At 42.2% G+C, this 17,655-nt stretch overlaps 2 protein-coding genes across 2 annotated transcripts; one reads left to right on the forward strand and one right to left on the reverse strand.

The window, feature by feature from the left end:
* Positions 1–10,418: 10,418 nt before the first annotated feature.
* On the forward strand, positions 10,419–12,352 carry LOC109194996 (uncharacterized). The gene is made up of 3 exons (XM_019346363.2): positions 10,419–10,730; positions 10,875–11,157; positions 11,285–12,352. Exons 1-3 carry the CDS (start codon positions 10,639–10,641, stop codon positions 11,954–11,956), a joined length of 1,047 nt encoding a protein of 348 aa, XP_019201908.1. The 5' UTR covers positions 10,419–10,638; the 3' UTR covers positions 11,957–12,352.
* Positions 12,353–15,199: 2,847 nt separating this feature from the next.
* Positions 15,200–17,601, reverse strand: phax (phosphorylated adaptor for RNA export). Its single transcript, XM_005475624.4, has one exon. It carries the CDS (start codon positions 17,191–17,193, stop codon positions 15,964–15,966), a length of 1,230 nt encoding a protein of 409 aa, XP_005475681.1. The 5' UTR covers positions 17,194–17,601; the 3' UTR covers positions 15,200–15,963.
* Positions 17,602–17,655: the final 54 nt, after the last annotated feature.

The following is a 17,655-nucleotide window of genomic DNA, read 5'->3' on the forward strand; positions in this document are numbered from 1 at the left end:
AACAGTGGTTGGCGCAGCTGCCTCACACGAAGAAGGTCCTGAGTTGAGTTTCACCACCAGGGTGGGTTCTCTCTGGGTACTCCGGCTTCCTCCCACAGTCCAAAGACATGCAGTCAGTGGGGTTAGGGTAGTTACCCCTAGGTGCTAATATGAATGGTTGTCTGTTTGACTGGTGCCTCTTGTCCTGTGAAAGCTGGGATAGGCTGCAACTCTGATAAGCAGAAGAAGGTGGATGGATGTGATAAGTAAATAAAAAATGCAACTAAGAAATGATGTTTCAGGTGCTTTCATGTAAGCCATTTAAAATGGTCATTCTGAGCAGTCTTAATTAAGACAGTATCTGACTTAAATAAGTCCTCAGTACAGTTTTATCTTGTACTTAAACTTGTGTGTAAAAGAACTACACACAAAAATCCTTTGACAGTACAACATACAGCTCATATTCCACGTTTTTAAGGAATCAGTTTGCATGTTTTTGTCTCAGTGACGTTGAGTAGAATTCACAGTGTCACGTCACAGTCGCTGGTTCCAGCTTTTATTTATGACTATATGCTTTTGTCTGACATACTCGACTTGTCTCTCGTGTGCTGTCTCACTCTGTCGCTTTTCATGCACACGTGCTTTTGAAAAGCCTCTTGCAGAGCTTACCTGAGGAGGTGGACAGTGTCCTTTCACATATTTGTTAATCACTTGGAATTTAGTCCCCAATCATGCTAAATGAAGGAAGTGCTTGAAAGGAAACTCACGCAGGCAAAAACAGTCAAATAAGACAGATGGACCCTGGTAGGCATAGAAAATTTTAAAAAAAGTTTTTAAAAAATTTACAAAAGTACAAAAGGGGAAAAGAATAATGTCATCTTTTCACACCACATAAACGTGCCATTAGTGAGTACAAAACCAGTTTTGAACTTAACAGCTAAAATATGGGTGGTCCTTGTTTGTCTGGAGCCAGAGGAGATCAAATTTCAGTTAATCTTCTCTGGCTGTGGATTTAAAAGCAAAGTAATCCCTCAGTGGTCTTTTAATGTTGCCACCTTACAAACAAACAGTACTGGGAAAACAGAGACAACACCATAAAAAGTCATCATTTTATAGGTCAGACACACTGGAAATGGAAACCATGAAGTTTACTTTCTGTGCCATCTCACAGCATGCATCACAGGCGACCTATATTCTCACTAATGCAGGAGACAAATGTGAGACATGTGCACTACCCAGAGCATTACACAAACCACGATGGGCCCAAAGCAATTCTGTGAGTCTGGCCGATTACACACTGGTCCACATAATAGAAACCCCATTATCAGAGGGCCAGAGAGGAATGATGGCGGGGGGGCAAAGTGGCCCAGCAGATTAATGAGATTGCCATCCAGTTTGAGGGCACCACCCTCTGGTCCAAGCACAAACATTTATCAGAGAGCAGAGTGGAAAGAGAGACGTCAACAGACTAATGGCAGAAAAAAAAACACTTTTAAAAGGTTTTATAGTTTGAAAAACTAGATCGATAGATAAACTACTGCTATGTTTGAGAATGCACAGAATCCACAGCTGTGCGTGTTCATAGAGCTGCATTTTTACCTGCTGGACATCACTACCTGACAAGTTTAACTGTCTTCAGAACATTGCAGAGGCCTTATTGACAGTATTTGGCTCTACATATCTGTGTGAGCAGATTTTCTCTCACATGAGTGTCCTCAGGTAGCGTCTGAATGCTGGACACTCGGAGACCTGTGTCTCTGAGTGGGAGACCAGAGATCACATTAACATGTGTATCTCTGTATTAACAAACATGCCATATTGGCCCAGTTTATTTTTCTTATCATTGTTGTGAGGAGACCATAAATAGCTTTTGCATTTTCTGTTGTATAGTTCATTTGCTGTTATGGAGTTCTTGTTATGAATAAAAAGTCTTTTATTTGTTGTTTCAAAATAACTGATAACTATTCGCTGATAGCTGCCAACATCTGCGAACAAATATAATTCTATAAAGTTGTTCTATATAGTGTGTAACTGTTAATATAGAGTGTTATTAACTTTATTGCTAATGCAATCATATGGCACATTGGCTTCCGAGGAAATTTTAGATGGCACTCATCATCATTTTTTTAAATTTATTTGTTTTTATTTGTTTTTTGAATGTGTTGTGTTCTTAGTGCTTTCTTACTGCCATATGTTCAAGGTGTTTAAAGTGTTGGATGTTTATGAATACAAAATTCAATAAATATATGTTTACAAAAAAAAATGTATTCCACTACAGATTACAGAATACATGCCCCAAAATGTATTTTGTAACGTATTCAGAATACGTTACTCAATGAGAGTAACGTGTTTTGAATACTTTGGATTACTTAATATATTATCATGCTTTTTACAACTACATGAATGTGCTATTGCTGTGTGATTTATTACTATTACTGAAGGTTACTCTCCATACCAATACCAACTAGATGTTTAAATCTTAATATAAATGAGTAACAGTAGGGTGGACATTAGGTAAGGCTGCACTTTTTGCAGCGATCTCGTATAGAAAACTATTTCTGTATCAGTAATATATTTTCTTTTTGTCTGTTAATAATCATGGGTGCACTGTCATCAGGTGGGGACAATGCAAAGCAACCATAGCCCGTTTTACCTGATGGATGATTTTTAACTGGAAATAAATAAAAAGAAGCACACACACACACACACACGCACATACAGTGACATTTTATAGCTCGTCCAGAATCCTCACCTTCTTGTTTATTCCTAGTGCTATGTTAATAATAATAAAGTAACAAGAAAAAAAGATAAAGTAATAAATATAACATTGTGGCGGGGCGTGGCCTGCGGTGCCGTGCAGAGGAGGCGGACGCACCTGCACGGCATCCGCAATCACGCCCCGCCGAATTAAATATTGTACTGGGTCCTGTGGTTGTTGTTGTGGTCGTTATGTTGAGCTGGCAGCGGGAGAGTGGCAGCAACCGTCGAAGTATTAATAAAAAGTATCAAAATGCCACTGGGTCTGCCGTGTATGTTTACAAACATAATTTCTGTTTCTTAATGTATTTACTTTAAAATACTGTGTGTTTTTCTTATATCACAACTATAATAATCCATAATTTTGTGAATATACGTATATATACCCAACAATCATATGACCCCCTATGAGCAAGCACTTTGGCGACAGTGGGAAGGAAAAACTCCCTTTTAACAGGAAGAAACCTCCGGCAGAACCAGGCTCAGGGAGGGGCGGGGCCATCTGCTGTGATTGGTTGGGGTGAGAGAAGGAAGACAGGATAAACTATATTGTCTATAGAGTGTGCTGTAGAGTACAGTGTATGCTGTAAACTGACTGGTTTCCTTTGCATCAGTCTGCGTCTTCAAGTTACTTTCTGTGTTTCCCATGCAGCGTCCCCAGGTGGCAAAAAATGTGTGTTCTCTTTGCGAGCTCGTAACCAGCTGTCAAGGGTGAGCATTGGTTAATGCTCATCATGTGACTGGTGGAAGGCGGGTCCATTGATTTAGCCAAACTGTAACTAATAGTTAAATGTTTTTGTTCAGGAGCGTCAATAAAAAGGCATTGGGGCTCTGATCAGGAAAGGAGCAGCTGCTTTTCTTTAACTATCTGCTCACATTCTTTGAGCCAAACAGCTAATCGCTGTTCATACACGCACTGTGATCCACAACTCTGTGTGTGACAAAGGATGATTATTTTCTTTGTTGATTGCCAAGACTCTGGAGAATAACTGTTTAAAACCAAAGGTTATTCTAATAGCAAAGGGTTTGGCTTAGGCTGATCCCAGACAATGACTGAGATTGATTTGTTGCTGGGGCTGTTTGAAAGAGTAACTCTTACTCTGCAAGAATAACATGAGGGTATGGTGGTTTTGTCTATGAGCACAGTCACCACAGGTTGTGACCCCAGGAGGATATCAGGGGACCACCCGAATATCATCAGCCTAATATCTTTACTTCACCAAGAAAGTCTCATCACCTCCAGCATTTATGATCATTTCAGTATCACTTTGTTTGTCCTCTGGGTTTTTCTGTCATTCGACCCCCCTGGTGTCCTTCAGTCAGAAAACAAAGAGAAACAGAGATGGGGTCTCAGTGTCAGTGTGCTCATCCATCATGGATTCATATAGGCACAGTATTTGCATGTAAATGATCCTCATTCTACTCTGAACTGGGAGGTTAATGGTGTTCTTGGAGCAATCTGTCACATCGTGTTTTTAACACCGATGTGACTGTCCTGTGCTACAGTCCATGTGCCTGGTCTCTCACACTGGACTGCTTGTGTGTGAGGTACAGTTCCATAATAGGCACTGGTGAGTGGTCTTTAGTTAACTGTGGGAAGTTCACTCACACATCAGACCCATTCACACTCAGTGCCCACTACTATATCTCCACTCATATGTGAATACGAAGCTGCAGCTGTAATCAAACTGCTGACCTCGGCTGTGTTGATGCCTAGTTCTTCCTCCTGAGCAACACCTACCCAAAACCACCAACTCAGATTTCTTTCATTACACAAATGAAGAGAGATATTTTTGTCCTGTGAAATTGTAATTTAGGTCTTCCCACGACACAGCAGAAGTGTTGACCCACTGTATGTCTGAGTATTCAAGTCAAGCCTTTGATTGCAGTTATGTCATACATGTGTGAAGGTTTGTAATGAAACAGTCATAAATAGCGCTGATATAGTTGGCTGCTTAACCACGACTAAAAGAGGCCTCCCACGTCAACCCTGAGGAACATCACTGAAAGGGAATGCATCAGAAGATGCCAGTAACAGCTGATCAAGGGCTGTATGAAAGGACTTCAGTGACACTGGAGTTATATCCACACAAAGCGGCTTTGTACTCGCTCAAAAATATGTTCTCAGGCAGCATTATTATTATAAAAATGATATGAAAAGTGATCCTCTTTACTTTTTTTGCTGGTTACTGCTAATACAAACACAGACATTCACTCAGTGTGGCCAGCTCAATAAACCTAGAAAACTGGTCAAATTCACTTATGAGCCAAAAAAAAATAAAATAAAGTACGCTTGAATACACTTAAATACTGATTTCAATAACTAAAGATTATTGAGCAATAAGGAGCCTGAGTGTGGAGCATCTGCTTTTTCACAGAGATGTTTGCAGAGATAAAAGGATAACCCTGCAAAGATCATATTGAATATTTCTGTATGCACTTGACTGGTTGTATACTCTAAAGGTATCGTAGCATTAACACATGAAAGCTGATGAGTCCAATAGTCTCTCTGTTCTAAGCTAACCGCTAAACTGTGATGGTATATGGAGTCTGCTGTCTTCGGTCAGCTGACCACTGAAAGTGTCTGACACTGCAGGCTGACCAAGACTGGATCCAGATTAGTTCGTGTCATTTACTTTAACAACATCAGGGAATGTTTCCAGTTTTCTTCTTCTATTAATTTTGAATGTATTTTGTAAAGTTATGATGTCAAATGTGTGGTGGAATGAACCGGCACCTTTTCCAGTCTCATTATTGACTGAACATGCTTTAGACTACAGGCCACATCTACATTCATACGGTGTCTGAATTGCTTGACTGCCTGGTATCTGTGGCCAGTTTGGGATCACCACTTAACCTAATGTGTGTGTTGGGTTACTGTGAGAGGGAATCCGAGAACCCAAAGGAAACCAGGAAGAACTTTCAAATTTCACACAGAAAAGTCAGAAACCTTCTTGCTATAAGCTGACGACAAATATCGCCCCGTTTCCAAGAGCTTGCTCAGATCATTGGATTGTTGTTGTTGTTTTCTGTATTATTGTGGGGTCTTCACCTTAAAATATAAAGCGCTTTGAGAAAACTGAAATGCAACTTTGGTGACTTATCCACCTTTTTGGACAAACTATTATTTTCTCTCATGCGATGATGAAATTATCAGTTTTTATGTGTATTATCTGCCTGTTCCTCTTTTTTCTGGCCACTGTGACCATGCCTAGTTTGACTGGACTGTCATATCATTACCACAATGTGAAGTCAGTACATTTTTAAAGTGGCGGTCCATTTGTCCCGTACAGTCAGGACTCTCTGATGCTAACATGCCTCCTTATAAATACAGCTCTGTGTAGGATTTTAATTGCAGACAGACAGGTGGACATACAGATGAATCAACTACATAGTTAAGATTACAGACAGGATTTTCAAAATAAAATTCACATATAGAGAGTTTAGAAGGAGGCAGGTTTCCTGTAGGTTGAGCAAAGTCTTGGATGGACGAGGTTTGGGTTTCATGTCAGGGCCCCTGATGTGCCACTGGATGAGGTTTTTAATATTGAGGTGTATGGCAGGTTAAGCTAAAGTATGGCTGTAGCCGGGTGTAAAACAGGTCATCTGCTCATCAGAAGGTTGGTGGTCCAATCCCCAGCTGCTCCAGTCTGCATACCAAATGTCCTTGGGCAACAATCTAACCCCAAGTTGCAAGTTGCTAGAAAGCACTTAAGATAGAAAAAAAGTGCTCGCATGAATGAAAGAGTGTAACTGACTGAAGTGCTGTGCGTGCTCAGGTAGTGTAGAAAAGCACTGTATAAGAGCCAGTATAGTTTAGAATTATTGCTGTTTTCATCATTGCCAGTCACTGTGAACCCCCGCATGAGGTATGAATGTAAAATAAACTAGTAATAAACCATGTGCAGAATATTTCTCAGTAACAAAAGAGGAACATGGAATCATATTTGGAGAGAAGCCATCCCTAAAGCCGACATACACATGTAGGAACGTGATCATTGTCTCTTTTCACCTTTGCTTCAGCCAAAGTGTTGAGTCACTCTGATCACGTTATCTAATTTACCTTTACTGTCATTACTGTAGTTCTTCTGGCCGCTTGAGTAGCTCAAAGGACACATTTTACAGTGACAGTAAGACAGGGTGAAAATTGTAACCCCTGTCTGTTAGACTGAGAATGTCCAACAGAGGAATGGGACGGATGATGGCAGATTCATGGTGTAATTGTGGTGGTGGCGTTCTTGCCTCTCCATCAGCGTGTCCAAGATTAGCTCTGATGGGTCAGCAGGCGTGCACTGATAAACACAGGCTGCATTTTACTTCTGGTCGAGTGATTAGAGAAAGTCTTTGCAGCATAGCAGGCGAGGAGCCGTTCATTCATAGCACAGCTGGATGATTGTGGATGGATCTCGAGGAGAAATGACTCAAAGACATGCTAATATGCAGCACTCAACATTTCATTTGCTGGAGTGACAGTGCTGACATCACGCAGCACTTCCATCCCCACCTGTCCTGACATACAGGACTTTCAATCCCTGTCCTGTTTAATCCAGTGGAAACAAGTTGTATCCAGGCAACAAGTTTGTTGCCAGGTGACAGATACAGAGGTCCTGAAACCAGAGACTGAATGTAACAATTCCATATGAGTAAGGCAGAGCATCAGTCACCTACTGCAGCTCACACATTTCTTTGAAAATCAGGCTTTGATCAGCTTTACCCATTAAAGCAAACGGTACATTCACATGCTCCGGTCTGCCTGCGAGCAGATGAAGTGGGAGTAAAAGTCAATGGCAGGAAACTGATCTCTGCACCTTCTGTGAACCCTCACCTGCTTGCCTAATTGCCACATGGAATCGTGATCTACGCAGTGACAGCTTATCATAGGAGATATATCTGCCAGCAAATATGAAAACAGCTATAAGTGGTGGGATTATCAAACGTGTTTGTGCCAACACACTGGGCCTTTCATGTGGCAGCCACAAGCAGAGATAATGATCATTTCCAAGAGCTTCAGCTGACAAATCCACCACCACCATTAAAGGCTTTCATTCTTGCCCAGAGCTGTGTGGGGAGACTGTATACTTTTACTTTGATTTAGATGCAGCTGCTTTAGCAGGGGCCATTTGTTTCCTGAGGCATGTCAAGTAAGAACTCGGATTTGTTAGGCAAATATTGGAACTGCATGCTAGTTTACTGCTCCTTCTGTAGGTGGAACGCCTCCTTTAATAAGCATATATTCTGTACACATATATACAGTACTATGGAACCTTTTAGATTCTTTTGTCTTATTGTTTTGGTTTTTCATATTTTTACTTTCAACCACCTATTTTTTCGTTCCAATGAAAATCCTGTGTTCTGTCTGCAGACAGTTGAACTAGCTGGAAAATCCTCCAAAGAATCTGGGAATTGCTTTGAAAAAATAGGAAAGTGTGGATTAGACTTAGATAACAGCTGAACACACCTGTGGCATTCTTTCTACAAGAGAAATGGTAAATGGTAAATGGCCTGCATTTGTATAGCGCTTTTCTGGTCCATAGGACCCCAAAGCGCTTTACACTACATTCAGTCATTCACCCAGTCACACAAATCAAATATTCTCCCATATCTGTAGCAGAAGTTCCCATAAATGTGGACTTTGTAGGTTGCGTTGCTTTCACTCTTCTGCCCAGTTCATCCCAAACCAGCTCGATGGGGTTCTGCAGTATAATACAGTTCAACTGATGCTGACGAGGGTATGGTACCACAGTGTGTTCCAACACTGCTTTCATGCAGACAGAGGGGGTTGTACCTGTAGGAATTAGTAGCACCAGCTTTCAAGGCTTGATCAACCTCTGTGTTGCTGAACAGCTTTAAACTGTTAACTTATGTTGTGTTCCCTGAAAAAGGCATTTTTGTATAATTCTGAAATGTACATTATTTTTCAGTTTTGGTAACCTTACATTTTTTTAACTTCTGGCAGTTCACAATTACCTTTGTACCATTTCAAGGTATTCATTGGACTTGCACGACTTGAACTGCAATAAATAAGTGGAAAAATAGAGGTGTCTGGACTTTGAGTCAGCTATTTTTGTCCTGTTGCATGGCCCAGTTTCAGCTAGGCTGTAGTTTTCTGACTGAAATTCTCACATTTGACTTCAGAGTCTTCAGAAAACATTGTGATGACAGTTTTTTCTGAACGCTTAAACCCTAACTGTGATTCTTATAGCACAATTTCTAAAACTATTAATACTTATAGCAAAACCACTCACTGAGTGTGCAAAACTAAAAGCACAAACACTGCTTTGCACTCAGTTTGCCATTTTGTAACACACACTTTGCAAACCTGTAGCTACAATCCACTGCACAGCACTCTTTTTGCACAACTGTAAACACAACTCACTGCTTTACACTCAATTTGCAAATGATCAACACACTCCTAGCAAAACTATACACATTTACGGCTATTATTTACACTATTTTGCCAACTGTCTGGCACACTGTCACATGTGAAAACTTTTTTAGATAATTAGTTCCCTTTGCAATCAGCCTAAGCACTATAATACAGGTAAGCTGTGTGTGTGGAGTACAATGGAGGGAGCAGGAAGAGTGAGAAGTAGAGGAGGCTGAGGAAGAGGACGTGGAGGTGAAGAAGCAGGACGAAGAGGACAACAAGGACAAGGAGGAGCAAGAGGAGGACGAGGAGGGGGAAGAGGAAGGGTAAGAAGAGTAAGAAACAGAATAACTGATGACATCAGAGCTACAATAGTGGACCATGTCATCAACCATGGGATGACCCTGAGGGAAGCTGGCCAATTCAATTCAATTCAATTCAATTCAATTTTATTTATATAGCGCCAAATCACAACAAAAGTCGCCTCAAGGCGCTTTATATTGTACAATAGATCGCACAATAATAAATACAGAGAAAACCCCAACAATCATATCATATGACCCCCTATGAGCAAGCACTTTGGCGACAGTGGGAAGGAAAAACTCCCTTTTAACAGGAAGAAACCTCCGGCAGAACCAGGCTCAGGGAGGGGCGGCCATCTGCTGCGACCGGTTGGGGTGAAGAAGGAAAACAGGATGAAAGACATGCTGTGGAAGAGAGACAGAAATTACAGTTTTTCTCGATTGCTTAAACACTATAACCAGGCCTCTAAACTAAAATTTCAAAACCATAAACGCTATTGGTCAAAAAGCTCACCCATTTCCCTGAACTATAAACACTATTCCCTGCTTTGACACATGACTCAAATTTGGTGAACTGGTACTGCAAAACTCTACACACAAATCCCTACATTTTACAGTGCTTACACCATGTAGTCATGTAGAAAGCACTAGCATGCAATAATGTTAACTTAAGTCAGCATAGCTTGAGCCCAATTAGCACACAATTAACCAGGTGGAAACACTAGGAGTCAAAATTTAGCACACACCAATCAGAACCTGCGATGGATAGATAAAAGGGCCAAAGTCAGCTCATTCAGGTTTGAAACAATGGATCCAAAGAGATGCAAAGGAAGAGGACGTGGTGGAGAAAGAGGACGTGGTGAAAGAGGAGGACGTGGTGGAGAAAGAGGACGTGGTGAAGGAGGAGGACGTGGTGGAGAAAGAGGACGTGGTGAAAGAGGAGGACGTGGTGGAGAAAGAGGACGTGGTGAAAGAGGAGGACGTGGTGGAGAAAGAGGACGTGGTGAAGGAGGAGGACGTGGTGGAGAAAGAGGACGTGGTGAAGGAGGAGGACGTGGTGGAGAAAGAGGACATGGTGAAAGAGGAGGACGTGGTGGAAGAGGAGGAGGAGGTGGTGAAGGAGGTGGAGGTGGAGAACGACGGCGACAAGGAAGGGGAAGAGCAAGGGCACGAAGACAGTCAGTCTCAGATGAAATTCGAGCCACTTTAGTTGACCATGTCCTTGTCCATGGGATGACTATGAGGGAGGCTGGGCAACGAGTACAACCAAATTTCAGTCGCTTCACTGTTGCCTCCATCATCAGAACCTTCAGGGAGGAAAACAGGTAGGTGTACTTGCAGTAAGACTGCTTTGTACAGTAACGTTTAAGTTACTGAATTTATGTGTCTTGAGTTTCAGTATGTTTCCATTATTTTCCTGTAAAATGAATGTGTGACAGTTACAGTAATGAGTGCTTCTATTTTTGTAGGACACAGAGACGACCACCTGGTGGAGGCAGGTTAAGGCTTTTGTCGGAGGAGCAAGAGAGGGAACTTGTAAACATGGTAATTGCAAATAATGTAATCCGCCTGCAAGAGATTCAAAGGAGAGTGATTGAGGATGATCATCTTTTTCGAGGCATAAATGCCATCAGCCTCTCCACAATTGACCGCATCCTCCGAAAGAATCAATTCCGGATGAAACAGGCATACCGAGTCCCTTTCGAACGAAACTCTGACAGAGTGAAAAACCAACGTGTGGAATATGTTCAGGTATGAGTTTTGATACTGTATAAGGTATTGTGTACCATCACAGCATGGCAGTTTATGCTGCCATTTCAGCACTCTTGAACTTTGGTTCAGGGTACCGATTGACTCTACTGTGTTATGTGTTTTGCAGAGAATCTTTGAGATTGAAGGACGGCCTGTTCCCCATGAAATGATCTTTGTGGATGAGGCAGGTTTTAACCTGACCAAAAGAAGGAAAAGGGGGAGGAACATAATTGGCCATCGGGCTATTGTAAATGTCCCTGGTCAGCGTGGGGGGAATGTCACTATGTGCGCAGCCATCAGCCAACGAGGGGTACTCCACCGCCATGCCGTACTAGGACCCTATAACACTATGCTTCTCCTTGCTTTTCTTGATGGTTTAAGACAACATATGTTCCAGCTGGACTACAGGGAACCAGCACAGCCAGAGCAGCCTCACTACGTTGTTGTGTGGGATAACGTCAGCTTCCATCGCGCTGCTCTGGTTCGTGACTGGTTTACCAATAACCCAAGGTTTTCTAATATCTTTCTGCCTGCATACTCCCCCTTTCTAAACCCGATAGAGGAGTTATTTTCGGCATGGCGGTGGAAAGTGTATGACCGAGAACCTTATGTCCGTGTTCACCTCCTTCAGGCCATGGAAGAGGCCTGCCTAGACATATCAGTAGATGCATGCCAGGGGTGGATCAGGCATGCAAGAGGATTTTACCCCCGCTGCCTGGCTGGGGCCAATATAGCCTGTGATGTGGATGAGATTCTCTGGCCTGACCCAGACCAAAGACAAGATGCTGTGGTGGGATAATGTTTCTGGTGTGTGTTGTACTGTATAGTACATGAATGACAATGTGCCACTGTACATACATTGGTTGCGTCTTTTGTGTTTATCATGTGACAAGGGTTTTGAAGGGGAGAACCATAAGCAACCTAATTGTTTTGGAACTATTGTTTTGAATTAATTGTACCAGTGTGCAAAACTCTGTTGTAGTGTGTGTGTTTTTGAGGGCTTGTGTTTGATGTCTGAGGGCAAAGTTCGGTTTTTCAGCAGGAGTGAATAGTTTTGGGTGTAGAGCTTCATTTTGACCTGGAAATAGGATGTTTGGGGAATTGAGTGAGATGTTATGGATTTGTGTTTACTGTTGTGCGGATATGAGGCGTAGTTTCAAGAAATGTGTTTTAGCAATCGAGAAAAACTGTAATAGGCTGGTGTGAAAAATTGCTGCCACACCGCCCCCTCGGCCTGTGCTTCGAGGTTTCTGGTAGTTAGAATGACTCGGGGGTGTTGATTCATTTAAACTAACATAATCATCCTGCTGCAACCAGGTTTCTGTAAGGCAGAGTAAATCGATTTGTTGATCAATTATTAAGTCATGTACTAACAGAGACTTGGAGGAGAGAGACCTAATATTTAATAATCCACATTTCATTGTTTTACTCTTTGGTTCAGATGTGGATTCTGTTTTGTTCTTTCTTTGTGATTTTTTATGTTTAAGTTGTTTGTTGCTGGTTTTTGGTTTGTTTTTTGTCATTTTGGGAGCTGACACAGTCTCAATGGAGATGGGTTTTTGGGGGGGTAGCAGGAGGAGAGAAGCTGCAGAGAGGCGTGTAAGACTGCAACTCTGCTTCCTGGTCCCAACTCTGGATAGTCATATTTTGGGGAGTTTAATAAATTGGTCCATATTTCTAGAAATGAGAGCTGCTCCATCCAAAGTGGGATGGATGCCGTCTCTCCTAACAAGACCAGGTTTCCTCCAGAAGGTTTGCCAATTATCTATGAAGCCCACATCGTTTCTGGGACACCACTCAGACAGCCAGCAATTTAAGGAGAACAGGCGGCTAAACATGTCACTCCTGGTCTGATTGGGGAGTTCAATGGGTTCAGCCTAAACTGAGCCGCTACACTGTGGCAGGCATCATTAGGACATTTCGAAATGAGAATCGGTAAGTACTTTGTAGCACTGCCATACTCTAATGAGACACACAACAGTACCATACATGCAAAAATACTGAAATTGTTACTTTACAGAATTGCCAGACGTCCAGATGTTGGGGGCAGAGGCAGAATGTTCACTCCAGAGCAAGAGACCCATATAGTGAACATGGTGATTGCCAATAATGCAATAAGGCTGCACGAAATACAGCAGCGCATAATTGATAATGACACCATCTTTCAAAATATACACAGTGCAAGCATTTCTGCACTAAGTCGTGTACTTGCATGTGGAGATATTGACCAGGCATCATGTCAGACCTGGATACAGCATTCAAGGAAATATTTTCCCCGGTGCCTTGGACTGGAGGATATCGCATGCGATGTGGACGAAATTTTGTGGCCGGACCCAGAAAGACGACATGATGTAGGCTGATTGTCTTTTTTTTCTCCTTTTTTTTTTGAAATTCCTATTTTGTGTTCTGACTTTGTCTTGGTTTTGATGAGTGTGAATAAACACCAATACTTGAAGTTTGGATCCTTGTATGTTTACATGACACTATGACAAAAGTGTGACCTCAAATTGACATCTGTACACAGAGAAAGCAAAAGCCAGATGTGTTTTGTATTCATACCATCAGTGTGCAGTTGGCGCATTGTGTGCTTAGTAGATGATGGCTTGTGTGTACTGTTTGATACGAAAACACCATTTTTACGAAGGTGTGAAGAGTTAATCTAGCTGTGTTCGCTTTTGCAAGAGAATTACAATGTTTTGATAATTGGGTGACAGGTTTTGTTATTTGTGTGTAGAGTTTTGCAAAAATAGCCAATAGTTACAAAAAATATGCTTAAGCAATCAGAAAAAACTGTAAACAAAGGTTATTTGCTTTTACAAGAAAACTACAATGTTTTGCTGATTGAGTGAAGAGTTTTCTTATTTGTGTGTAGAGTTTTGCAAAAATAGCCAATAGTTACAAAAAATGTGCTCAAGCCATCAGAAAAAACTGTAACACACTATCCTGTGTGTGTCGATCCAGAACGCTTGTTCGTTGTTCAGATTTTACAAACTTTACAAACCTAGGTTGTGCTGCCATTTTCCTTTTAGAGTGAAAATGCTTTCTTCTGGCAGCCCTTTCAACCCATACTTCACTCTTTCTTATACTGTTATTAACTAGCTGAGGTCTATAGAGTCTGAGATGTAGCTCTTGTTGGTTTGTTTGTTTTGGACTGTTTCTCTGCACCCTGGGGTGAACTTGCTGGAAGATCCCTCCTTGGAAATTTTACTTCTACCAGCATAGAAGTGCCATCATTACACCTTTAAATCCTATAACTGATATATATACATATATACATCCCTGCCCTAAGACAGCTCCAGCTGTCTTAGGGCAGGAGGCGGGGTGCACCCTGGGCTAACACACTGAGATAGACAACACTTAGAAGCGAGACTTTGTAAAACAAAGTGTTAGTGAACCTCAACCAAGATTTGTGCCTTCAGATTTCAGCTGTTTGGCCTTTGCAGATGTTGAAAGCACAGCACAGGTTTCAGAAATTCAAAAAACCAAACATATATTTGATTCCTCTGAATCAAGTATATGTTTGGTTTCATCAGTGCAGAAATGTTTAAGTTGTAACTGAGGATGTCCTTCATGATTTTCTTGTAGAAAGCCGTATTCATGGTTCCATCAACTGCAAAACGTTGTCCATGAAGTAGCAAATCCATCATTCTTCAGCTGACATTTAGGATTCCTGATCAAGACACTACTCGTTGAGTAGTAGTGTCGCAAAAAAAATCCAAACAAAAGCAGGAACTGAAATTTTCATCAGTGCAGAAATGTTTAAGTTGTAACTGAGGATGTCATTTAGGAGTACACTCTGTCCTAACCACCTGCATAAATAAATGAAAAATGTGAAAGGTCTAACGTGGTGGACGTTTATCATTTGTGGTGCTCAATGGATGAATAAATAGATTTATTTATTTTTAATTGTAAAAACATAATTCCTCCTTTTACATTTTCATAAGCTTTCATGTGTGCCTGATTCTCGCCCCCAGGCCATATGTGTGACACGGCTAAGCCATGGGGACTGTGTACATTTGTACCAGAGTTACACAAATTAAGCAAGACACCTGTGAACTCTGTTAGTTTAACCTTTACTATAGCAGGTGGCAGTCTCATACACATGCAGTTTTGCATTTTTCAGTTTAATTCTTGAGTTATTCTTTTATATTATACATTTTGATATATGCTGTATGGAACAGTTAAGGGTTCTTTTGATATACAGCTTTGGACTAAAAAGGCTATCAGCTCTTGCAGAAGTTGGAACATGGCTGCCATCTAGTGGACACTTCAGCACTTTTACATCTGCCATTCAATGCCTTCGCTTTCTTTGAGAAGCTCCACTTGGTATGAATGACAGGACAGTAATAATGATCTGATGATAATAAAACTCCGCTTATTCAATATTTATATTATTTTGTGTTTGGAAGCGAGTGTACAAAATAAGAACCCTACAGTTTTTTAATTCTTTTACCTGAGTCACCACTTTTATTATTTTCCAGACCGAGGTGCATGAAAATAATAACTCAAGAGCTGTTTCTATAATGATGCTTACAGCAACAAATGGTTATGTATTTGACTATCACAACATTATTTTGTTGATAAGGACTGGTTTTAAAAGGCAAACAACATTTGAACTGCAAAAGCTCCAATCAACATGTTCATGCTGTATGAAACAAGCTATGTGTTAACAGAGGCGCTGCTTTTATTGCTGAGGTTTAAAAAAAAAAATAAACAAAAAAGGACACCAGTGTGGATTTTGTATCAATCGCATATTCAGTGCTTTCAGTGTTTCATTAGCATCGTTGTTCAGACAGCAGGCCATTTTCAAAACACCTCCAGGTCTGCCGCGTTGTAGACCACTGCTGTCTCCTCAGTGCCCACAGCAGCTTCCTCTTGTGCCTCCTCGTCTTCTGCAGCTTCCTCCAGAGACTCCAGAGCCTCGTTGGTATCACTAGCAAAAGTCTCTCTGGAGACGTCATCGTGCTCCTGCAGGTTTAGTGTGCCAATGGCCTGCTTCATCTTCTTGGCCACCAAATGCCGCCTCCTCTTCTGGGCAGCCTTCTTGCTCTTGTACTCCTTCACCTGTTCCTCAAAGAATATCTGCTTGATTTGGGCCTTGGTGATACTGGGGGTGTTTTTCAACAGGTTGAGATACACCCCACCCGGTGTCCGGCGTCTGCTGCCATCCATGGTGTACACACCGCCGCTCTCCTCCAGGGTGGCAGTCTCTCCGAGCAGTTCTATGGCTTTTTTCTTGCCAACTACTTTGACAACTCGAGCGATCAGCTCCTTTTTGGGCTCCTGCAGCCTGTACGCAATCTCATCTATCACCTTATCTTCAGGGTCACCTTCTGTGATCTCATAGCGGCCTTTGACATCCATCTCTTCTCTGGGGCCCAGTCGCTCCTTTGCAGGCCTCTTTCTCTTTGCATCAGCTCCTGTGTTCTCTTCTGACCCCCTACCCTTCATGTACTCCTCCAGCTCAGCATCCAGCATGCTCACTTCTCCTCCTTCATTTGACTGTGCCTCCATCTCCCTCTCCTTCTCCATTATCTTCCGAGCTAGGACGAAATTATAAGTCTCCACATTCCTGCTGGACATGCCAACACCATCCATGCCAAATATGCCAAGTTCTGCAGTGATAGCGTCCTGGCACTGCTCTTGTACTACAGAGCCCCAAATGTTATTCACCTTGCGGCCACCCGTCGTCCCCTGGGCGGGCAGAGGGGTCGGCCCTAGCCGGGCGTTGCATGCAGGCGGCTGTGGAGCAATGGTAACTTTCTGGCGTTTCCGGCGCCAAACAGCCGCCTCCTCGTCAGAGGACTCCGGGTCACTGTCACTAGACTCTGCCGTCCTACCTGTGCTGCGATAAGCTTCGGCTGGAAGTGCCTGAGCATAGGCTCTGTTCTGGAAAGACTGGCCGCAGAAAGTCGAGGGAACCTGGGGTCGAGCTTCTTGTGCTACTGTGGCTGGTCCCATCTCAGTATCCGAGCTGGACCCAGAGATCTCTCCATCTTCCAGATCACCGTCCATGATATCTCCGCCTCCCGCCATTTCTTTTCTGAAAGCCACACCGACGCTAATGGCTGCACACTCCTGTTTTATTACATCGGCTAAAGTTGAGACCACTAATTAGCGTGAACAGCTAACGCTGCACCGTTAGCAGCTAACGACACCGTTGAACCCAACAGAAAATTAATTAAGTCCGGGTTACTGAGGAAAAACCTCCAGTGCAAGCTACAGCAGCAGGCTTTCTGCTCTGTATACAGCTGGACTTCAGCCTTGTTCTATTTCACACACTGAACTGCTAGGAAGAAGCTAACAGACCAACTTGAAACTCACGGAATAAAATCCGCGCTAGGCTAAACCGACACTTCCGCCTGCAAATTCTGACACCCTTTCAAAATAAACAAAAGCGATTAAACGTTAGAACGTTCTTTATAAACACTGCAGAATCACATAAAATATGGTTGAGAACACTTAAATTTAAGTATCCTAAATGTAAATATATATTAC

The sequence above is a fragment of the Oreochromis niloticus genome, linkage group LG17, assembly GCF_001858045.2.
Source record: "Oreochromis niloticus isolate F11D_XX linkage group LG17, O_niloticus_UMD_NMBU, whole genome shotgun sequence".
NCBI lineage: Eukaryota > Metazoa > Chordata > Actinopteri > Cichliformes > Cichlidae > Oreochromis > Oreochromis niloticus.